This window comes from Trachemys scripta, chromosome 1, assembly GCF_013100865.1.
Source record: "Trachemys scripta elegans isolate TJP31775 chromosome 1, CAS_Tse_1.0, whole genome shotgun sequence".
Classification (NCBI taxonomy): domain Eukaryota; kingdom Metazoa; phylum Chordata; order Testudines; family Emydidae; genus Trachemys; species Trachemys scripta.
In genome coordinates, this window is record NC_048298.1 from 344,508,994 (window position 1) to 344,533,092 (window position 24,099).

Below are 24,099 nucleotides of genomic sequence, written 5' to 3' on the forward strand. Positions count from 1 at the left end.
TATAACAAAGGTAGCCCTTTTGTGTGTGTGAATTATTCAGATTTTTCTTTTATGAATTGGTTCATTATTTACAATTATCTGACAGATGGTTTGAGCATGTTTCATCCTGTGGATTAATCTCAAATATTTGCTGCTTCAAGGATTTGTTACCTAATTTTCTGTCCGTTCTGTCTGGTCATCTGTTTCTGCTCCCTGACTAGATTCTCATGGGTATTTGCAACCTTTCTCTTCCTGTGAACACTCTAGGAACAAAAATGTACTTGTACTGCAAACGCCATTAAAGCAGATTTTCTGTCTATTTGAACCAATTGCTTATTCATGCTCATTTTTTATCATTAACCCAGCTCTAGTGAAGCAAGTCTTATTCCCATTATTGTGGCATAATGAATTCTAAACAGAGTAATCTTTGAGCTGTGTGCACTATCATGGACCTAAATCTTCATGCTTCTGTTTTGCTGCAGGGAATGTACAAATACCTTGAAAGGTGTTTTTCAGACTTCAGGCAGAGAGGCTTCGTTGTTGGATATGACACGCGAGGTCAGGTGACCAGCAGCTGCAGTAGTAAGAGGTATGAGGATTGATTCCATTTGAAAGACTAGAATTTTAAGTGTGGCTTAGAATGTTTCTCTTCATATGGGGAATTTATCAGGAATTTAGTGTATTCTCTATTTATATTTCCATAGTGCCTAAGAGTCCTAATCATGGACCCCTAGTGCTAGGCGCTGTACAGACCCATAACAAAGACAGTCCTTGTCCCAAAAGAGTATACCATGTAAATGCACAAGCACTCTAAACAGCAAGAAAGTCACATGATGCAGAAATCACTATGTGTGTGAGACTTAAGTGTGAAAGGAAACTTACAATACTAAGCCTTTAACTTGAATACATCAAAAAACTGCACGACTGGTTATCAGTGTGTCTGTATTGAGTTTTATTGCAAAACTGTAGTCCTAACTCTGTCAAACTACACATCTGATTTAAACTTTCACGTGGAAAAGGAGTAATTCCTCCTTGAACCCTTTGTAACTATTGTGATACCTCTTGTAGCATCATACACTGATTTGTCTCGGCAGTATGCAGCCATTAACACAGTCACACAAATGAGGAGTCTTTTCTAATTTCATGCTTAAAAAATATCCAAACTTCTACAAATATAAAGGTTCTTAATGCTGCTGATTTTACTAAAATAGCTCAGTCAGGCTGGTAGACTACTTTAAAAAAACTGATTTAGTATCCTTGCCTTTTTTTTTTTACTTGGGTAATAGATGGTTTGAAATGCAGAGAGAGAATTCCTGTAACATCATTAATTCTCACTTGATCATATTACTGGGACTCTTGCTTTTCAGTATGTTACAGTACCTTACTATTGCACTATCGTGTTTAAAAAATTAAATTACACTTCACTGTCAAAAAAGTGAACAAAGTAAACATGGTATGTATGGATCCTTAATTTTCATAGCCTGTTTGTTCACTTACAATGAGTCCCCTCCCATCATTTTTAATGATCAAAGTGCAAATAATTTTCTGGTTATAAATACCTGTGAAGTTGTTGTTGTTTCAAAGACAAGAAACTGTTTGATGAAATTGAACTAAAGTTCCCGCTAGCCCTAATGAAAGGATTATTTTAAAGTAAGTTCTGTCTGTCTGGCAGTAAAGCTAATGACTGTGTGAATTTCTGTAGCTGTTTTTAGACTGATTGATTGGAATAAGGGAGATTGCTGGCCTATTGAAGTTTATTTTGGGAATAGTATATTGATCTACTTTATCGGAATCATCTGAAACTGCTGAACAGCATTAAAAACCACCAACCTCTGTTGGTTACCAAGATCTATTTTTACCCCTCGAAAGGCTTTTGTTGTAGGAATTTGGCGTTTTTGAAACGTGTACCATGGAACTTAGATTTGTGCTTCTGTGATCAGATATGGTTCTCAAACAACCGGAGGCTTTGAACCTTTGTCTTTTGACTGATGTTGATTGCAAGGCGCTTTACAAGCAAATAAAATGACAAAACACTGCTTCAAAGAGTTTACAATCTAATTATAGGCATGTCGCAGTTAGTGAAAAGATCAAACAGTGGACGGAAGTGGGAGACCAGTGAAGTGAGGGTTACAATAATGTCATATATCCACCACAATCTCTCCACTGCTGAGAGGATAACTATACAATCCATGAAATCCAACCACAAGATAGTGATCAAGCCAGTAGATAAGAGGTGCTATTGTAATCCTCAACCTCAATGACCTACATCAACAAGGCCAACCGACAACTCTGACGTCACCTACTATAAAGAAATCAAAGAAGATTGCACACTACTATTCACCCAGGAGTTTAAGGATGTCATCAAATCCTTCCTTCCCCAAACCACTCCAAGAGAATCTCTACAGCCTCACCGTTCGAGAACCCTTTCCCCTCCAGGGACCTATTACATGCTTCCCAAGATACATAAATAAGGAAAACCAGGCAGATCCATCTTATCTGGCTACAACACTCTTACTGAAGGAATATCAGGACTCTCAAAAAACATCCTCAAACAGTTCACCACACAAAGGGCCGGTTTTATCCAGGACACACCAACTTCCACCAGAAGCTCCATAACATTAACAACCTCCTTCACAACACTGTCCGTGTCACCATGGATGTCACCACCTATCCATCAGCATCTGTAACCCTGATTGCATTGCTGCCTGCCTCAAATATCTGCAAGACCAATGAACAACTCTCAGATATCCACCTCAAACACATTGCCAAACTTATCCATTTCATCCTCACTTACAATCACTTTACATTCAACAGACATAGACTTCTGGGAGGGAGGCTGGCTCATCTCATCAAAAGAGCTTTAAACTAGGAATTTGGGGGAGACGGTTGGGAGATGTCCAGTTAATCTCCACACCAGATTATAACATTGAGAGGGAGGACGATGAGATAAGAACGGATATAGCCGGGGGGAAGAGATTGGACATAAGGGGGGGGGGGAATTGATACTAGACTAATAGGTCATACTAGCAGTACAGTGTCCATACCAAATGGGATAACAAATGTGAGAGAGGCCAAATGACATAAATTAAGATGCTTATACACCAATGCGAGAAGCCTAGGTAACAAAATGGAGGAATTGGAGCTCCTGGTCCGAGAAATGAAACCGGATATCGTGGGAATAACTGAAACGTGGTGGAACGGTAGTCATGACTGGAGTACAGGAATGGAAGGGTATGTGCTCTTTAGGAAAGACCGGATCAAAGGTAAAGGTGGGGGAGTAGCATTGTATGTCAATAATGAGGTAAACTGTAAAGAAATAATAAGCGATGGAATGGATAAGACGGAGTCTGTCTGGGCAGTACTCATATTGGGTAAAAACTACTAGAGCCTCCCCTGGGATAGTGCTTGGGGTGTGCTATAGACCGCCGGGATCTAGCCTGGATATGGACAGAGAACTCATTAATAGTTTTTAGGGAAGTAAATACTAATAGGAACTGTGTAATCATGGGAGACTTTAACTTCCCGGATATAGATTGGGGAACAAATGCTAATAACAATAATAGGGCTCAGATTTTCCTAGATGTGATAGCTGATGAATTCCTTCATCAAATAGTTGCTGAACCGACGAGGGGGGATGCCATTTTAGATCTGGTTTTGGTGAGTAGTGAGGACCTCGTTGAGGAAATGATTGTAGGGGACAACCTTGGCTCGAGTAATCATGAGCTAATTCCATTTAAACTAAATGGAAAGATTAACAGAATTAAATCCGAGACTAAGGTTTACGATTTCAAAAGGGCTAATTTTAATAAATTAAGGGGACTAGTTAGGGAAGTGGATTGGACTAACATATTTAGGGATCTAACGCCGCAAGACGCCTGGGATTATTTCAAGTTGAAGTTGCAGGAGCTGTCAGAGGCGTGTATCCCAAGAAAGGGAAAACGGTTCGTAGGCAGGAGATTTTGACCAAGCTGGATGAGCGAGCATCTCAGAGGGGTGATTAAGAAACAACAGAAAGCGTACAGGGAGTGGAAGATGGGAGGGATCAGCAAAGAAACCTACCTTATTGAGGTCAGAGCATGTAGAGATGGAGTGAGAAAAGCCAAAAGCCGAGTAGAGTTGGACCTTGCGAGGGGAATTAAAACCAATAGTAAGAGCTTTTATAGCCATATAAATAGGAAGAAAACAAAGAAAGAAGTGGGACCGCTTAAGACTGTAGATGGAGTGGAGATTAAGGATAATCTAGGCATGGCACAATATCTAAATGAATATTTTGCATCAGTATTTAATGAGGCTAATGAAGGGCTGAGGAATAGTGGAAGTGAGACAGATGGGAATAAAGGAGGGGGGGTTGACATTACTGTATCCAAGGTAGAAGCCAAACTCAAACAGTTTAACGGGACTAAATCGGGCGGACCGGATGATCTTCATCCGAGAATATTAAAGGAACTGGCGCAAGAAATTGCAAGCCCGTTAGCGATAATTTTTAGTGAATCTGTAAACGCGGGGGTGGTACCGTTTGACTGGAGAATAGCTAATGTGGTTCCTATTTTCAAGAAGGGGAAAAAAGTGACCCGGGTAACTACAGGCCTGTTAGTCTAACATCTGTAATATGCAAGGTCTTGGAAAAAATTTTGAAGGAGAAAGTAGTTAAGGACCTTGAGGTCAATGCCAATTGGGACAAATTACAACACGGTTTTATGAAAGGTAGATCATGCCAAACCAACCTGATCTCCTTCTTTGAGAAAGTAACAGATTTTTTAGATAAAGGAAATGCGGTGGATCTAATATACCTCTATTTCAGTAAAGCGTTTGATACGGTACCGCATGAGGAATTGTTGGTTAAATTGGAAAAGATGGGGATCGATATGAAAATCCATAGGTGGATAAGGAACTGGTTAAAGGGGAGATTGCAGCGGGTCGTACTAAAAGGTGAACTGTCAGGTTGGAGGGAGGTTACCAGTGGAGTTCCTCAAGGTTCGGTTTTGGGTCCGATTTTATTTAATCTATTTATTACTGACCTCGGAACCAAATGTAGGAGTGAGCTAATAAAGTTTGCGGATGACACAAAGTTGGGAGGTATTGCCACTTTGGAGAAGGATCGGGATATCCTGCAGGGAGATTTGGATGACCTTGTAAACTGGAGTAATAGTAATAAGATGAAATTTAATAGTGAGAAGTGTAAGGTTATGCATTTAGGGATGACTAACAAGAATTATAGTTATAAGCTGGGGACGCATCAGTTGGATGTAACGGAAGAGGAGAAGGACCTCGGAGTCCTGGTTGATCGCAGGATGACTATGAGTCGACAATGTGACGTGGCCATGAAAAAAGCTAATGCGGTCTTGGGATGCATTAGGCGAGGTATTTCTAGTAGGGATAAGGAGGTGCTGGTTCCGTTATACAAGGCACTGGTGACTCCTCATTTGGAGTACTGTGTGCAGTTCTGGTCTCCCATGTTTAAAAAGGATGAAATCAAACTGGAATGGGTACAAAGAAGGGCTACTAGGATGATCTGAGGAATGGAAAAATCTGTCGTATGAAAGGAGACTCGAGGAGCTCGGTTTGTTTACCTTAACCAAAAGAAGGCTGAGGGGGGGATATGATTGCTCTCTTTAAATATCTCAGAGGGATAAATACCAGGGAGGCAGAGGAATAATTTCAGCTCAGTACTAATGTGGACACGAGAACAAATGGATATAAACTGGCCGTCGGGAAGTTTAGGCTTGAAATTAGACAAAGGTTTCTAACCATCAGAGGGGTGAAGTTTTGGAGCAGCCTTCCGAGGGAAACAGTGGGGGCGAAAGACCTCTCTGGCTTTAAGATTAAACTTAAGTTTATGGAGGGGATGGTTTGATGGGATAAAGTGATTTTAGTCAATAGGTCAATAACGTGCCATCACTAGTAATTAGTAACAATGGTCAATGATGGGATATTAAAAGTTACTACAGAGAACTTTTTCCAGAGGGTCTGGCTAGAGAATCTTGCCTGCATGCTCGGGGTTCAGCTGATCGCCATATTTGGGGTCGAGAAGGAATTTTCCTCCAGGGTAGATTGGCAGAGGCCCTGGAGGTTTTTCGCCTTCCTCCGCAGCATGGGGCAGGGGTCGCTTGCTGGAGGATTCTCTGCGATTTGAAGTCTTTAAATCATGATTTGGGGACTTCAACAGCTGAGTCAAGGGAGAGAATTATTCCAGGAGTGGGTGGGTCACTTTTGTGGCCCGGATCATGCGGGAGGTCAGACTAGATGATCATAATGGTACCTTCTGACCTTAGAGTCTATGAGAGACACTTTGTTCAAACCATGGGTACTGGGATGGCTCCCAAATATGCCAGCCACATAATGGGTCACCTCAAGGAAGAATTTCTGGACAAATGCACCATGAAACCAATTGTATACTTGAGATACATTGATGATGTGTTCATCCTCTGGACAGCTGACCTAAATTTCCACCATAACTTCAACAACCATCTATCAAACTCTCTACAACGTTCCCAAAGCAGCGTCAACTTCCTGGACACCATGATCAATTTCAGCAATGGAACCCTACAAACACTATATACAAGAAACCTATGGATCACCACACTTACCTTCACAGATCTAATAACCATCCCCCCCACACCAAGAATTGTTACCTACAGCCAGGTACTCAGGTACCCCAAAATATGCTCCAAGGAGAAAGTCCAATACACGCCCTTAAACCACCTTCTTCAAACAAGATATGACACTCTGTACCTCAAAGTATCACCCTGGAACCCCCATATTCACCACTGTGATATTATGGTGTGTTTTGTACAAAGTATGCCTTGTGAGATATCATTTTGTAAATCTTGATCTGTTGAATAATTGTTGGGTTGTATGTACTATCATTGTATGTGAATTTATGAAGTATTACTATATATGTTACTGACATATGTTGTGAGGTTGGGAACACCCACAGCCAGCCTTTATTATAACAAAGGAGAAGCCATCAATAGCCAGACAGCATTAATGGCTCATCAACACACAATCCATTATCCTAAGACTTCTCGGAGAAGGCATGTACGCCATGGGGGTGGACTAACCCACGTCACAGCAAAGATCATTCCAGCAAGCTGGAAGAAAGTATAAAAGAGAGACAGTGACATCACTTGGCCTCTCTCTAACCTCCCCAACTCAACACCTGGAAGAACATCTGAAGGACAAAGACTTGGAACTGGGGAAATTTGGTTCCAGGCTGGAAGGTAGTCCCAGCCTATGTATTGAGGAACTGTAACCTGCTTGTACCATCTCTCTAGGTGAGAAGCTGTTTGCTTCAACACTTGCTTAGACTAAAAGTTGAGCGTTTTAGAAAGCATGTTTATTTATTTTTTAAGGTAACCATTTCTGACCTTTTATGCCTACCGCTTATAACCACTTAAAAGCTATCTTTCTGTAGTTAATAAACTTATTTTAATGTTTTATCCTTAGCAATGAGTTTGTCTAAAGTGCTTGGGAAATTGGCTCAGATTACAAAGGCTGGTGCATGTCCCCTTTCCTATGAAGAAGTGGCAAACTAATTGTTAGATGGTAAGGTTCTGGGGGGAATTGGCTGGCGCCTCTCTATTGGTTCATGAGTGGCTGTGAGATCATTCGTGTAACACAGTAGTTGGGTGTGCCAGTGGATGTCTGTGTAAGTGCAGTGCCTTTCAGAAGTTTGTAGCTTGACATCAGCATCACAGTGTGAGTGGCAACCCAGCTTGGTGGGTTTGGAGGACATCAGTGGTCCTGCAATCCAGGTTGCACCCCAGGACCCCGTCACATGAGGACACTCCACGAGAGAAGTAGATAGCATTATGGAACAGGCCACCCAAATAGTCTATGGGAACCTACTTTGATATGGGAAAAACCCTCAGACCATATCCCTCTGAGTCATAGGCGCCGACTTCTGCTCCCACTGGTGGGTGCTCGACCCCTCCCTCTGCCCCTGGCGCCACCTCCTTCCCCACCCTCCTAGCACACTGCCAAACAGCTGTTTGGCAGCAGCAAGGCAGGAAGCGCTGGGAAGTAGGTGGAGGAGCAGGGACGTGGCATGCTCAGGGGAGGAGGGGGAGATTGGCTGCCGGTGGGTGCAGAGCACCCACTAACTTTTCTCTGGGGGTGCTCCAGCCCCGGAGCACCTATGGAGTCGGCACCTACGCTCTGAGTTGTCACCTCCCACCCCACACAGTGTATCATCAAAGAGTTGCAGTCCATACTTGATGATGACCACATCCTGAAAGAAATCTTTCTCAAACCTCCTTTTCTGGCCTTCAATCAACCCCCCCCCCCAACCTTGCTAAGCTCATCAGAAGCAAGCTCCCCACAGACCGAGACACATCATCTCAAAGTGGCATTAGACACTGACAGAACAGATGCAAAACCTGTAGACGTATCTCCAGTCCTACAACAATCAATTCTCTTCTCTGCTCCCCCACCCCCAAAACACACCTTTCAAGATCCATGAGTCCTTCACATGTCTTTCACAACATGGTATATCTCATCCAGTGCACTAAATGCCCCAACAGCAACTAAGTGGGTGAAACCAGACAAGTACTTTTTCGAATGAACTCACGCTGAAAAATGTTAAGACAAAAACAACATATCACCTGTGGGTGAACAATTGCCACAAAATGTGTCTGACAAAGTGGGTTTTCACCCACAAAAGCTTATGTTCCAATACGTCTGTTAGTCTGTAAGGTGCCACAGGACCCTTTGTCGCTTGTCACAAAATGATCATTCTATATCTGACCTATCAGTTGTCCTCCTCAAAATAAACCATCACAACACCTTCAAAATTTAAGCCTGGGAGCTTAAATTCATAACTTTGCTAGACAAGAGTAATCATGGACTGAATAAAGACACTGGATGAATGGTTTATTACTACAATCTGTAACCTACTAACCAGCCCTCTTTTGTTGGGTGTTTTTTTGAAGTGTTAACTGCCCACTTTACCCTAACTCTCTTATGTGAAACAGTCTATTCTATCTTGTGTTGAGCTGTGACAGTACCTTTCCCAGACCCGAAGAAGAGCTCTGTATAAGCTCAAAAGCTGGTCTCTTTCACCAATAGAAGTTGGTCTGATAAAGATATATTACCCCACCTGCCTTGTCTCTCTAGCAGCTCCTTAGACACTCACTGTCACTCGAGCTTTTTAAGAACAGGTTAGACAAAGCACCTGTCAGGGTTAGCTAGGTATACTTAGTTCCAGCCCTACATTTCTATGATTCTATAATAAGAACATCTTGAGAGAAGGCAGAAAAAGAACTTGTTCTTTGGATTGGGGCTTTTAGAACAGTATTGTGGATAATAGAATCATAGAATATCAGGGTTGGAAGGGACCTCAGGAGATCATCTAGTCCAATCCCCTGCTCACAACAGGACCAATCCCCAGACAGATTTTTTTTTTTTACACCCCAGTTCCCTAAATGGCCCCCTCAAGGATTGAACTCCCAGCCCTGAATTTAGCAGGCCAATGCCCAAACCTCTGAGCTATCCCTCCCCTGATTCACTGAATATTTTTCCTGTTCAATAGACTTGCAAAGCTTACTGCAGCAGTCCTGCTTGCGAAAGGTGTACCTGTGTACTTGTTTTCAAAATACGTTCCTACGCCCTTTGTGGTAAGTCTTTCACACTTCATTCATTCTAACACAGCTAATGTTTTTAGCATTTCATCAAGGCTGTCATCTTAATTTTAGCTAAATATTTTTCTTGTCAGAGTGCCAGAATGTAAATGGAAGAATAGGCTAGAAGTGGAACATTTCACAGAATCATAGACTTTAAGGTCAGAAGGGACCATTATGATCGTCTAGTCCGACCTCCTGCTCAGCGCAGGCCACAGAATCTCACCCACCCACTCCTGTAACAAACCCCTAACCTATGTCTGAGCCATTGAAATCCTCAAATCATGGTTTAAAGACTTCAAGGTGCAGAGAATCCTCCAGCAAGTGACCTGTGCCCCACGCTGCAGAGGAAGGTGAAAAACTCCCAGGGCCTCTGCCAATCTGCCCTGGAGGAAAATTCCTTCCCGACCCCAAATATGGCTAAACCCTGAGCATGTGGGCAAGACTCACCAGTCAGACACCCAGGAAAGAATTCTCTGTAGTAACTCAGATCCTACCCCATCTAACATCCCATCACAGGCCATTGGGCATATTTACCGCTAATAGTCAAAGATCAATTAATTGCAAAAATTAGGTTATTCCATCATACCATCTCCTCCATAAACTTATCAAGCTTAGTCTTGAAGCTAGATATGTCCCCACTGCTCCCCTTTGAAGGCTTTTCAAGAACTTCACTCCTCTGATGGTTAGAAACCTTTGTCTAATTTCAAGTCTAAACACTCCTTAGGAAGACTTAAGAAATCATAGGGCTGAATTCGGTTTTGTTACACTAGTATTAAATCCATAGTAACTCCATTGATTTTAAGTAGAGTTACTGCTGTGAGAAATGTATAACTGAGCAAAATTTGGCCCATAATTCAAGATGGAAAACAGGTCCCTTATACCTTTGTTGTACAAATTATTACACACATAAGTAGTTCTACTGAGTTCAATGGGTCTACTTGTGTTTGAGCATTCTCAGGATTGGGACCTGTAGACTCTTCCAAGGGGTTGGTAGAGGAAATGAAGGATTGTTCACTGCAGTGTATTTTTCATTTTAAACTTCTAAATATCTTCTGCAGTGGGGCTTCCACTTGGATCAGCATTTGTAATGTGACTGTCATTTTAGTGACTGGGCCCCAGTTTGTGAGTATGACTAGTACTATGGGTACTAATATTCCCATTAGGTTTCTCAGTTTCCTGAATTTTGCTAGTGTGTTTTTATGAACTCCATTCCTAGTATATTGAATTTAGGTTACACAGATGGTAGCAACCACAAGCTTCTGTAACCTTGGTATTATCAATTCAGAGGTTCTCAAACTTTTTTTTCCTCCCCAGACCACTTGAAAATTGCTGACCATCTTGGAGGACCATTTAGTGATCTTTCCAAATGATGTTTGTACCGTTAGCTAACTATTATAAAGCACTTTGGATAAAAGCCGTAATTAAAAAAGCTTAATAATAAAAGCTTCTTTTGTTCTACAAATAAAAGCACACAACTCATATTTTAATATCAGTAGTCTTACCTTTTTAATGAGATGGATGTGCCCTCGCTCCCCAGCTGTGGTAGCCCCCAAGCTGGGGCTGGGAAGGAGCGGGGGTCTCTCCCTCTCTCTCCCCAGCCGTGGCAGCCTCAGAGCTGGGGCAGGGAAGGAGGTGGGGTTTCTCCCCAGCAGCCGCAGCCCTGGAGCTGGGGAAAGTCACCTCGTTCTGAGTGCCACAGCCCTGCCTGTCCCAAATTCTCCCCACCCCCTCTTCTCACCCCACCGCCCCCTCCCACCGACCCTCTATTCCCCCAAGGCCACCTTACCTTACATGTGTGTCTTCTCCAGGGTGCAGGCATCTAATTAGTGGAGCCATGCCTGTGTAGCTCCACTAATTAGGTGAGTGGCCCTTTTTTCTCTCATGTGCAGCTGCCCAGGCGCACACCTTAGAGGGAACTATCCGCGGACCACCTGAATACCGTGGACCGCAGTTTGAGAACCTGTGAATTAATTCCTCCATACTGAAGAACAAAATTACTATTGATCCATGATGGATGGCATCTCTCTGCCTTCTGGATTGTGGATTTTCATTTCTATAACTTTTAAAATCTCTTTTTAGCTGTATGTATTAGCTTACCAAATATTTTGGTGAAGTCCTTCATGGATACGAATGGTTTTTGACTTCTTGATAGTTACTCCAGTCTTTTGTCCTCCTCCAATATGTGCAATCTAAGTGGAGGCTTTTCTTCACCATAAGACATTAAAAAGTTTTGTGCTTGGGAGTACTTCCAGGAGATTATCTGTTTTGGAAGCTTAATATTAATTTAGCAGAGTAACTCTGATCATGCTTTCTCTTGCACAACACATTGCTGATAACAGGACACACAGTGAGCTGGTTTTCCAACTGTTCAAATGATACCTTTGAAATCAGCTTGTGAAATTTTAAGAACCTGTATTACTTACCCCTTAACCGACTTTATACCTTTATGTATTTATGTCAGCTCAGAAGCAGTGAACTTAAATTGCTTTTGTCTTTCAGCCCTATGCCGTTCGTCAGCTCAAAGCTGCAGCTGGTGTGATGATCACAGCATCCCATAACCGTAAGGAGGACAATGGTTACAAGGTAAGCCCTGTGCTTTTTTTTTTTTTTTTTTTTTTTAAATTTGTGACAAATAAGTTGATTTACCAAGTATACACTGTATGTCCCCTTGATCAAGGGTTCTCACAACACATAGTTTGATGGCCTCCGAGTGTGGCCACCAACTCTTGCTGGTGGCCGCGCTGACAATTTTTCCTAAAATTCTTAATTAACTTTTTAGGAAAAACAAATAAATATGCACATGTCCAAATCATTGTAATCTATATATGTAGGGTAGTAAAAATAATTTACAGTTGTCTCTCTCCTTTACGGGCCTAAACAGAATAGAAACACAAATAAGGTGCTTTGCATGTTCTTGTCTTATTGTTTCTTTTGCTTTTTTTTTTTTCCTTCTAAGACTTGCTAGCTGGTAAGTCTTCTGCTGTGAAAAGTGATCTTTGTACGTTTGTTAATATCACTTTTCACAGCAGACTTACTCAGCCCCGGCAAACCCTGGGACAGATTAAGCCCTGGATAGGGAGGCGGGCAGGGAGGAGCGAGGCCGAGGGACAGTGGCAGGGCTGGTGCGCCTGGGGCCAGAGCCTGGAACCAAAGCCTGCCAGTGCGTGGAGGGAGCCTGAAGTTGCTGCGCTTTTTTAAAGGAAGTAGGATTTTATAAAAGTGGTAGTTGGCTTTCTTCATGCAAGACTTTGAGGCTAATATTTTAAAACATAGGTACCTGACTTTAGGCATCCATAGTCTGATTTCAGTGCGGGGCCTGGGTGCTCAACAACTTTGAAATCAGGTCACCTAATTATGAATTTACATATCTAAAGTTAGATACTTGAAAACTTTTGGCCTGAGTGATCCCAAAAAAGTTCCAGAGAACTAAACTAGTCTTGATACTGTGATTTGCTACAAGTTTCTTGCTTACTATAGGATGTTATGTAACCATAAGATCATGTGGCTTTATAATGGGTCAATTTCATCCATGTAACATGCAGTTCTAAGTGTCAGGTTTTTTTATGCCAGGTTTATTGGGAAAATGGAGCTCAGATCACATCTCCTCATGACAAAGAGATCCTGAAATGTATAGAAGAATGTGTTGAACCATGGAATGGTTCCTGGAATGAGAATCTAGTAGACACCAGTCCTCTTACACGAGATCCTCTGGAGGAAATTTGTAAAATCTATATGGAAGACCTGAAAAAGATCTGCTATAACAGGTGCTGTATGAGAAGTATATAACTTAACTCCCACACTCTAATGCAGGGTTCACGTCAGAAACTTGTCAAAGTGTAATGGTTTCTGACCAGCAATGACAAATGTAGGTCAAACTTTAAAAATAAGGGTTGGAAAAGTACTATATGCAATCAACTTGGAGGGGGGGGTAAAGGATGGACTAAATTAAGGGGATTTTATACATCTTTTCTGTGATACGTTTTTTTGCCCCATATGTAGGTGATTTCATTACCTTAAACGAGGTGATTTAGCCCTTGCCTTCTGCTTTTGCCAGGCCCAACAGGCTGATCACTCTTTCCGATAAAGAGCCCGAGTCTGATGCAGAGGGAAGTAAATGTCTCATTTTTAGGAACTTCCAAGTAGCAGAGGTAGAGTAAAGATCCAAGTTTCCAGAGTGAGGAAGAATTGAGCCAGCAATCGTTATTGAATGCCTACAGTTGAAACTTTCCTTTTTCACACTTTCTTTTGAAGACACATTAGACATCTGCAGAAAGGCAGCTTTACCGTAAACTTCAGTTGCATTGTCTTGGCATTTCACCATGGTTCATGATGTCGCAGCATGTTGTGAAATAACCTATAATGTTAATTGATGGCTGCTTTTCTTTTTCAGGGAACTGAACACAAAGACCAACTTGAAGTTCATTCATACATCTTTCCATGGCGTTGGTCATGACTATGTCCAGTTGGCATTTAAAGCATTTGGCTTTAAGCCTCCCATTCCAGTACCTGAACAAAAGGATCCAGATCCAGATTTTTCAACCGTTAAATGCCCAAATCCTGAGGAAGGAGAATGTGTGCTGGTATTTATTTCTTTAGTTCAGTCACTTTGGTTTTTAGTTGGGTTTCCACTTGTTTTGAAATGTTAACGTAATAAAGTCAGAGACCTGGGTGTGTGGAATTTCAGCAGAGTTAATACACTTGAGGACTACAAATGAATTTGACTATCTGCATATAATGGCTCAATCGCCTTTTTCAGGAGCTGTCTCTGAGGCTTGCAGAGAAAGAAAGCGCTAGGGTGGTGGTGGCCACTGATCCTGATGCAGATAGATTGGCGGTGGCAGAACGACAAGAGACGTAAGAAACGGGACCTTTCTTTTTAACCTTGCCTTTGAGAGAAGAGGGGGAAGGGGAACTAACTGCTCCAGCCTCTGATGTTGATTGTCACTTAGTTTTGCCACTTTATTCCACCATCCCTAACAACGTGACATTTGATCATATTAAGATTTTTTTTTAGTCTTCATCTTTTTTCTTACATTTTTATCTAAATGATGCATTTTAAGCAAGATTAGTTAAATCCTTTCACTAAAGATCTGTCATGAAAAGTGATTGTAAGCAAAGCACTTTTGATGATGATCTACTTTTCCTGCCTTTTGACTCCTGCACGCCCTGCTGAATCAATACAGTTATGGGCGAGTGAGTTGGATGCTATTCAACACGCTTGAATTCTCAACAGAATTGTTAACTTCGTTCCAACAGCGGGGCCAAATCCTGGGCCGCCCCTTCGCTTGTGCAACCCCATTGAAGACAAAGGGGTTGCACAGGTGTAATTGAGGGTGGTGTGTGAATTGCCGATGCATTATTATTGGTGATAGGTTCTTTCTGGTACATTTATCTTGCTTGAAGGGCTGGTAACAGGGAGACAACACTTTTTTACTTGTAAACAGCAAATTTGGTCTGGAAACACTGAGACAAGGTAACAGAGCCCTGTTAGTGTGCTGTTCGTGGAGCTGCTTTTCAGGGTCGAATGACCTATTTGATTGTTCACTGTTCCAGTGGTTGCAGAATATGTTGTACAGTCTTTGAATCTTAATGCAGGCTCCTCAGAAACTTGAAGGAACTGTTTTTGATGTTGTTTCCATCCTGTTTGCAGTGGTCGTTGGAAAGTGTTCACCGGCAACGAGCTGGCAGCTTTGTTTGGGTGGTGGATGTTCAGGAGCTGGAAGGCGAACGGTTCCAGAGAAGCTGATGTGAAGAACGTTTACATGTTAGCAACCACAGTCTCCTCTAAAATTCTGAAGGCGATTGCACTTAAAGAAGGATTTCACTTTGAAGTAAGGGTGGCGCGTGTGTGTGTGTGTGTGTGTGTGTGTGTTATAATCCTCAGGTGTTCTATTCAGGAAGAATATAATAGCCATTGCTATCATAACTGATTGCTACACGTTTTTGTGTAGCCTCATTACCTCCACCTCCAGAAAAGTCCAGACACAAATTACTCTTTGCTGCTGTTGCCTGAGGACTTTTACTCAATGTTTTTTTTGGCACTGCCAGTTTACCCATTAGATCTCATCTGTCTACCTTGCAGATTAGCATGTGCTGTGCCTGCTAATCCATGTTGCAGAGTATGCAGACTGTAATGTCTGTCTGTGAAGAGCTGGGAGGTGGTCTTGTGAGGCAGTGTGATGCCCCCTAGCCTTAAAGAATTGCAAGGTTAATTTTTAGGTCTAAAATGGGTCTAATAACTCAAAGCTTTGCCTTGAGGAGGGGAATCCCTTTTGATTGTGTTGGGTGAAGGAGAGAAGCATACTGCAAAAACTGTTGCCTCCTTAGATCTATGACATGAAACCTACTCAGTGGGGTTTAAATTGACTTGAACAGTACTTGCATTTTAATTTGGCACGTGAGGTTTTTGAACTAGATTTTAGTTAAAAATTGTCATAACTTGATTAGGAATCTTCTACAGTATAAATACCTTTTATTTTGTGTCACTTCCTCAAGGACTAAAAAAAAAAAATGTGGGGGTGCTGTGAAGGGAACAACTTTCCTTGTAGATCCTACACCAACAGTGGATCTTGCTCAGATTCCTAGAGCTCTGTGAATATCAGCAGGCACATAAAAAATACAAGCACATAAAAAACAGGTTTGACATAATATACTAAATAAGATCAGGTCTTGTTTAATATAGTTATCAGTTGAGACCATATGAAAACCCTGGAAGGTTTTTTCTATCAATTTTTCCAAACAATGAAGAGCAAAAAAATCCTAAAAAATGTATAAAATGACTGGACTATTGTGCTATTAATCAACTTAAGTTTTGTTGCCCTCTAGTGAAAATTTTGGAGTCTGTTACTAAATACTGTATTTTGAGTTGGGGAAAATATTGATTCTAGAAATATATATGACGAGTCTTTAGTATTTTTCAACTCTTGAAAGAAATTATAATCTGGTTTGAAATTTTTATCCTTCAATATCAGTCATGATACAGAATTTTTCCTTTTTGTACGTAGAGAATAATATTTCTCTCACCGAGGACTGCTACTATATCATTACCACTGGTCCTTCTGTTAATCTTATACATCTGTCAGATCTCTTAAAAGGAGATTTTAGCTTTCTATTGTGCATGTTTGCCAGCTCCTGTTCCACCAGGCTCCTCATAAGAGCTAAATATTTTTCAGGGGGGCTATAGCAAGTATTTATTTTTGTGTTTGCTTACGTATGCAGTAGCGAATGCTATTCTGAAACACTGTGCCTTAGATTCGTAATCGAAACTGAGTGTGTTGGCCTCTTTATTTGCTGGGTTTAAACAGATTTTGCTGGGTTTAAGCATGGTTAATTGACATGACAGCTTGGATTGGGGTCTCTTATTGATCTTAATCTTAGCTTTAGAAAGGAGCATAAACTCTGGCAAATAAAGTATAAAAGTATAATGAGGCAGGCCAAGAAAGAATTTGAAGAGCAACTAGCTAAGGACAAAAACTAACAGCAAAAACTTTAAGTACATCAGAAGCAGGAATCTTGCCCGTCAGTGGGGCCATTGGTTGATGGAGGTGCTAAAGGAGCACTCAAAGAAAATAAGGCTGTTGCAGAGAAGCTAAATGAATTATTTGCATCTGCAGTTAAGGCCAAAGATATGAGGGAGATTCCCACACCTCAGCCATTTTTTTTAGGTGATAAATCCTAGGAACTGTTCCAGATTGAGATGTCCATAGAGTGGGGTTTGGAACAAACTGATAACTTAAACAGTCACCAGGACCAGATGGCTTACCCAAGAGTTCTGAAGGAACTCAGGTATGTAACCTATTGCGTAATTCAGCCTCTGTACCAGAGGCTGAAAGGATAGCTAATGTAACACTGAATTTAAAAAAAGCTCCAGAGGGGATCCTGGCAATTACAAACCAATAAGCCTAAATTCAGTACCAGGCAAATTGGTTAAAACTGTAGTAAAGAACAGAATTATTGTTTTTCACCTGTGTCAGATATGTTGGAAGAGTCCAGCACAGCTTTTGTAAAGGAAAATCATGCCTCACCAATCTATTAGAATTCTTTGAAGGGGTTAACAAACATGGACAAGGGTGATCCAGTGGATATAGTGTATTTGGACTTTCAGAAAGTGTTTGACAGGGTCCTTCACCAAGGCTCTTAAGCAAAGTAGGCAGTCCTGGGATAAAAGGGAAAGTTTTCTCATGGATCAGTAACTGGTTAAAAGGTAGGAAATAAAGGGGTAGGTGGGAATAAATGGTCATGTTTCACAATGGAGAAAGGTAAATAGCGGGGTCCCCCAACTATCTATACTGGGACCTGTGCCAGTCAATATATTCATAATTATGAGCTGAAAAAAGGGGTAAAGAGTGAGTTGGCAAAGCTTGCAGAATATACAAAATTATTCAAGAAAATTGTTCAAAGTTGACTGCCAAGCCTTATGAAGTAATCTCACTAAAATGGGTGACTAGGTGATAAAATGGCAGATGAAATTCAATGTTGATAAATGTAATGTAATCATACTGGAAAACATAATCCCAACTATACATACAAAATGATGGGGTCTGGATTAGTTGTTACCACTCAAGAAAGAGATCTAGGAATCCTTGTGCATAGTTCTCTGAAAACAGCCGCTCAATGTGTAACAGCAGTCAAAAAAGTGAACAGAATGTTGGGAATCATTAGGAAAGGGATAGATAATAAGACAGAAAATATCATATTGCCTCTATACAAATCCATGGTACATCCACACCTTGAATATTGCATGCAGTTCTGGTCACCCCATCTCAAAAAAGATGGAGAGAGAGAGATGATTAGGTGTATGGAAGAGCTTCTGTATGAGGGAGGATTAAAAAGACTGGGACTGTTCATCTTATAAAAGCGATGACTAAGGGTGCAGGTATGAGAGAGGTCTATAAAATCATGAATGGTGTGGAGAAGTGAATAAGGAAGTGTTGTATCTAACACAAGAACCCAGGGGTCACCCAGTGGAAATTAAGTCGCAGCAGGTTTAAAACAAACATAAGGAAGTACTTCTTCACACAACGCACAGTCAACTGTGGAACTTGTTGCCAAGAGATTTTGTGAAGGCCAAAAGTATAACGGGGTTCAAAAAAGAATTAAATAAGTTCCTGGTGGATAGGTCCATTAATGGCTATTAGCCAAGATGATCAGGGATGCCACACCATGCTCTGGTTGTCACTAAAACTCTGATAGCCAGAAGCTGGGACTGGTCAACGGGATGGGTCACTTGATAAATTGCCTTGTTCTGTTCATTCCCTCTGAAGCCTCTGGCACTGGGCTAGATGGACCACTGGTCTGACCCAGTATGGCCATTCTTATGTTTTTGATTTTTACCAGCATTCTTTGGTCCTGTTGATCATGAGGTCCTTTTGCATCATTTTACCTTTTGGGGTTTTCTGACATTCCAGGCCTCATACTTAAGACTTCTTACAAGAAAGTATCTGGGGGTGAAAGGTGTTATTTTTATGTGAAAGCAGCAAATATTCCCCTTGTTCCATGATACTGTTGTATTGAAAAAGTAGCTTTTACAGCGTGGCCTCTTCATTTTTCAGGAAACACTGCCTGGTTTTAAATGGATTGGAAGTAGAGTAAAAGATCTCCTAGACAATGGGAAAGAAGTTCTTTTTGCGTTTGAAGAGTCTATTGGTATGTACAATAATATATTCTAAAATATCTTAATGTGGAACGCTAGTAAACAATATTTTCTGTGCTAATGTACCTTGGTTACGACAAGGAATCGTGTAGGATTTTTCTCTTTAGTTTTCCTCTTTGCATTTTGTTGAACTGCATGTTGTTGTCAACATTAGTTAACAGAATGGCAGTCACTGCCATATCAAATGCTGTGTGGATGCTCCTCGTTGAGTCACAGTGGAGGATTGTGGCACTGTTTAAACTTCTAACAAGACAATCGGAAGATCTGTAGCATTCATACAGAATCCTGATGGACCAGATTGAGTTAATGTCCAGTCTTCAGTTCACTTGATAACATTCTCTGTAATGGATGTTGAATTTTTGCTTTGCTTTGCTTTTTTTAAACTTTTTGCTTACCAAACCAAACTTTTTTGCTTGACTCTATTTTTGATCACCTTACTGAAAAGTAAATTAATCTACTTGCCAGATATGTTCAGATACCATCACTTAACACAGTCCTTTGAGAGGACTTTAGAAATTTGTAGTGTCTGACAGTTGATGTATCCTCCCAGAACTAACTGTACCCAACAGTACATAACTAACTGCCAGCTCAACTAAAGCTCCGTACCGGTGCATCCTTGTGTTAAGTTCCTGTCTCCATTGCAGGGTCCACTTTACTTTGGAAATTCCTACATACTGGCTCATATTAGTGATCCATGTAGTCTAGTATCCCATCTCCAACCGTGGCCAGTACCAAATGCTTCAGAGCAAGGTGCAAGAAACCCAGTAGAGTACAGTTATGAAGTAGCCTACTCGTGGTAATCGGGCGGGGAGGTGGCGTATTTTTTTTTTCTACACAATAATCGTTTAGTGTTTGGTTAATGCCTGGTATTTTCAAATAAGCTGAAGGGAGTATTCCTTCCAAAAGCTTATCTAAGGTTCCAATGAATAGCAGACTGTAGAGTAACAATGTTTGTAAAACACTCTTTAAAACATAAGAATGGCCATACTGGGTCAGACCAAAGGTCCATCTAGCCCAGTACTGTCTTCTGACAGATGCCCCAGAGGGAATGAATAGGACAGGTAATCATCAAGTGATCCATCCCCTGTTGCCCATTCCCAGCTTCTGGCAAACAGAGGTTGGGACACCATCCCTCCCAACCCTGGGTAATAGCCATTGATGGACCTATCTTCCATGGAAATACTAGAGAGACAAGGTGGGTGAGATAATCTTTTATTGGACAAACTTCTGTTGGTGAAAGAGAGAAGCTACATGGAGTTGGACCTGAAGAAGAGTCTGTGTAACTCAAATGCTTCTCTTTTTCATCTTTTCTCTCTAATATCCTGGGGCCAACACAGCTATAACATCTCTAAAACACTGTTAACTTTCTGTTAGGTAATTTATAATCCCTTTATAGTTGGCAATTCTTCTATAGTACCTCTCGTCTGAGGCTCTCTGAGCACTTCACAAAGCCGGTTGATAACCCTTAGAGGTAGATAAGGACTACATAGGGTGCACGTCAGCTATGGAAATTCATCCACCTCTTAAATGGAACATGGCAGCTGATTAGCAGCACATAGTAACATACCAGTTTAGCTCAGGAAGTAGATCCAATTAAAAGTGAAAGTGGAGTTTAGGGAAGCAGATTGCAATTATCCAAATTGGATTGAACATCCCTGATTTTACATAAAATGTAGAGGGATCTTTAACAACTGCAAGGAGTCGAGACCTTGATTTTAGATGTCCTCCAAAAGATTACACATCTGGCAGCACTGTGGAGCATTGATTCATGATTGATTTGTGGGACTAGTGCTGCTTACTAAATCACTGGCAACATTCCCTGCAGCACGCAAGCGTACTTGCTCACACTAACCCTGCTTAGTGTGTGAGATCTGAGGGGGATTGTAACATAGCATGGTAAGGCTATAGGCTTCTGTCTACCTGAAACTGATAGGTTGTTCCATACATCTTCCCTCCCCCATGACTCTTAGGCTGGCTAGCATACTGGGTAGATGGGTGTAGCATATGCATAGATAGAGTGGCAGCCGTTGGACACGTGTTTAGTCTTGTGTGCACAAAGGGCATCTGACGTTTAACACTTCATCCGAGTAAAACAAATGGAAATCTATGGAGCGAACTTCTCTGAACACTAGTCTTGTGATTGTCAGGTTTCATGTGTGGCACATCAGTGTTGGATAAGGATGGCGTGAGTGCAGCTGTGGTTATAGCTGAAATGGCATCTTACCTGGAAACCAAGAACTTAACATTGGCACAGCAACTAACTGAAATATATGAAATGTAAGTTGTTTTTTAACATGCTCTACTTTCCTTTATGATTTCTTTTCTGAGCTTTGCGTAATCAAACATAATTTCCTAAGCACTATCAAAATCAGAACAGTAGCTGTCACTTGCTAATAGGACACATTTTCTTCTGTACAAAAGTCAAAATAAAACATTAATACCATATAAATGTAAACTGGATTAATGTACATTAAATGTGTGCGCACTGTTCAGAGAAATACGATGCCTGTCAGCTGTTCGATACAGATAACATGGTGATTAGGAGCAGGAAAAGGGGAGGATATAAAAACTTGGCTGCTAGAATAAATATCAGAAAGAGTCCTTGTGTTTTTAGTTAATTGTCATCTTAGTCAATCTACTGTTAAATGAGTTAAATTATACTCTTCTACCTACTAATTTTTGCTTGTTTAAACATCTTGCAAAAGAAGTTCTGACCTCTCGTTGAGGTTCTTTTCATGTTATGTTTAAGGAGGGAGGGCAAATGAAGTATAGAAGTCCAGGCAGAATCAAAAGGTGTGGAGGGACTAAATACAATGGCATATTTAGAGTATATTCGTGATTTCCAGAAAATCACAAGGTTTTTAAAATTAACAATGAGCTCTGCATCTGAAAACTTATTCTAAAATAAGTGTTCTTTGGGACACGCTTTTTTTTTTTTTTTAAAGTTAACTACTTGTAATGAGATCTGATTAGTCTTTACAGTGTGGGTTCCTTTAACCTTACTGAAGGATGGTTTTAGTGAAAAGCATTAGATATAAAATGCCTTGACTTGCTGGAATCACAGTTTAAAAACCTCTCTGGGTCACTTCAACTCTTCCTGTCCTTGAGGTAGATACAGAATTGCATACAGGTCCCGTTGGAGGATTGTCCTTAAGAATGGAGAAAGCCTGGTCAGCTCTGAATTGGCATCTTAAAAAGTTGTGTAAGAAAGAGGTTTGCCCTGGGTCTGTCCTGAGAAAAAATGATTTCTTCTCCCACTGTTAGGTTATGTGTTGGTTATCCTCCCTTCTGTATTTTAGTGGTGCTCTGCGTATATCTTTGTAAACTGCGTGGAGTGTAAACTAACTTGACTTATGCCTCTTTATTCCATGCGGACCACAGGACCTTCATTGCGGCCTTCCATCTTTGACAGTCTCTTGCTGCAGGCATAGCTTCTGCCCATGTCACTTTAATAGCGTTCGGTTCTCCTTCATTGTGCTTTTCTAAGTTGTCCTTGGTTTACCTCATCGTCTTTTTGCCCTTGGGATTCCAGTCCAGCATCTGTCTTGCTATGTTGTTTGCTTCTTTCCTCCCTGTGTATCCTCTCCATCTCCATTTTGTTCCATAATTTCCCATCCTATCAGGGTTTAAAGATGCTATAGAAATGTAAAAAAAAAAAAAAATGCTCTGGGGGGTGCTAAGAAAATACCTCTTTATTTGAAGTGTTTGCTAGTTAGATCGAAAGAGTTTGATTTGGATTAGTTAGGCTCTACCCTATGGCAAGCTCAGGTTTATCACATACAGTGACCACTTAAAGGAATAATTGAAAACCTTGGAATTTGCAGTTAAATCCCAGGGAAACTGACGCATTTTTTGTTTCAAGATCTGAAATTCTGGGTTTGTATCAATATTTGGTTCCCTACAACGTTTCACGAGTATCTTACTTTTCCCATATACCCAGTCCTGCTTGAGGCTCTGTTATGCTAGGAGCAATATAAACACATTGGTCTAAAAAGGACGTGGTAGTCATCTGTTTAATTTGAAAATCAAGTTGCTGTCTTTGCTATGGCCTGTGGATTACCCTTTGTTTGAAATATCTCCCACCACAGTGCTGCTTCTGACTGCTGCTGGACTGAGTTCACTCCGTCACGTGCAGACTGTGGCAGGACTAACTCAGCGCAGAGCAGGTTTGGAGAGTACTGGCAAGGGGCAACAGAGGTAGGAAATTTACAGTGTCTTTCCAAAGGCACAGTGGGGAAAATGGAGGAGACTGTAGTAGAAGGTGAGGAAGAAGTGATGTGGCAAGGATTAGGTTTCTCTGTGGGTCCAGAAAGGAGCAGTTAGAGGAGTGTGTGGAGGCTGGGGGCCCAAGGAAGAATAGAGAAGGCTTATGGATCCAGACCAGGGATAGCAACATGGAGGTAGGCATCTGATCAGGTCTCCGCTCCAGGCACAATTTTTCAGGCTCCAAACGGGGATCCTGTATTTTTAGTGGCATGAGTTTCAAGTCCTTTTCTCAACTGGATTCAGTCCATTTCTGTGACTATGAAGGGTTACTTGCATTACTGACCCTCCCTTTAGGGTGAATTGGTGAAGTTCAGTGGTTTTGGGTCTGCAAACAGGCTGAGACCATCGTGAATCATTTTACATTGTCTAAGCTAGCTTTTAAAATCAGAAGGCCGTGAAATATTCTAAAAAGTAAGCTTGGTTTTCAAAAAATGCAGTGAAATCTGCTTGAAAGATCCAGTCTGCATAATACTGTGTGCATGCTCATGAATATGGAGAACCGTGTTCTGAATCACTGGTCGCTCTGTAGACTTAGTGTGCAGAAGACTGTGACTCTTGTAATTAAAATAATATTTTTCCTTG

General features: G+C 41.2%; 1 protein-coding gene across 1 annotated transcript in view; it reads left to right on the forward strand.

Annotated features, from left to right (window-relative positions):
- Window positions 1-16: 16 nt before the first annotated feature.
- The window catches only part of PGM2L1 (phosphoglucomutase 2 like 1), a 33,247-nt gene continuing 9,164 nt past the window's right edge, over window positions 17-24,099 (forward strand). Inside the window, exons 1-9 of the mRNA XM_034759312.1 lie at window positions 17-568; window positions 9,509-9,593; window positions 12,099-12,182; window positions 13,170-13,363; window positions 13,990-14,179; window positions 14,356-14,453; window positions 15,250-15,430; window positions 19,151-19,244; window positions 21,399-21,528. Of these exons, the coding sequence (XP_034615203.1) occupies window positions 426-568; window positions 9,509-9,593; window positions 12,099-12,182; window positions 13,170-13,363; window positions 13,990-14,179; window positions 14,356-14,453; window positions 15,250-15,430; window positions 19,151-19,244; window positions 21,399-21,528 (1,199 nt within the window). The 5' untranslated portion in view covers window positions 17-425. The remainder of the gene's footprint in view (window positions 569-9,508; window positions 9,594-12,098; window positions 12,183-13,169; window positions 13,364-13,989; window positions 14,180-14,355; window positions 14,454-15,249; window positions 15,431-19,150; window positions 19,245-21,398; window positions 21,529-24,099) is intronic.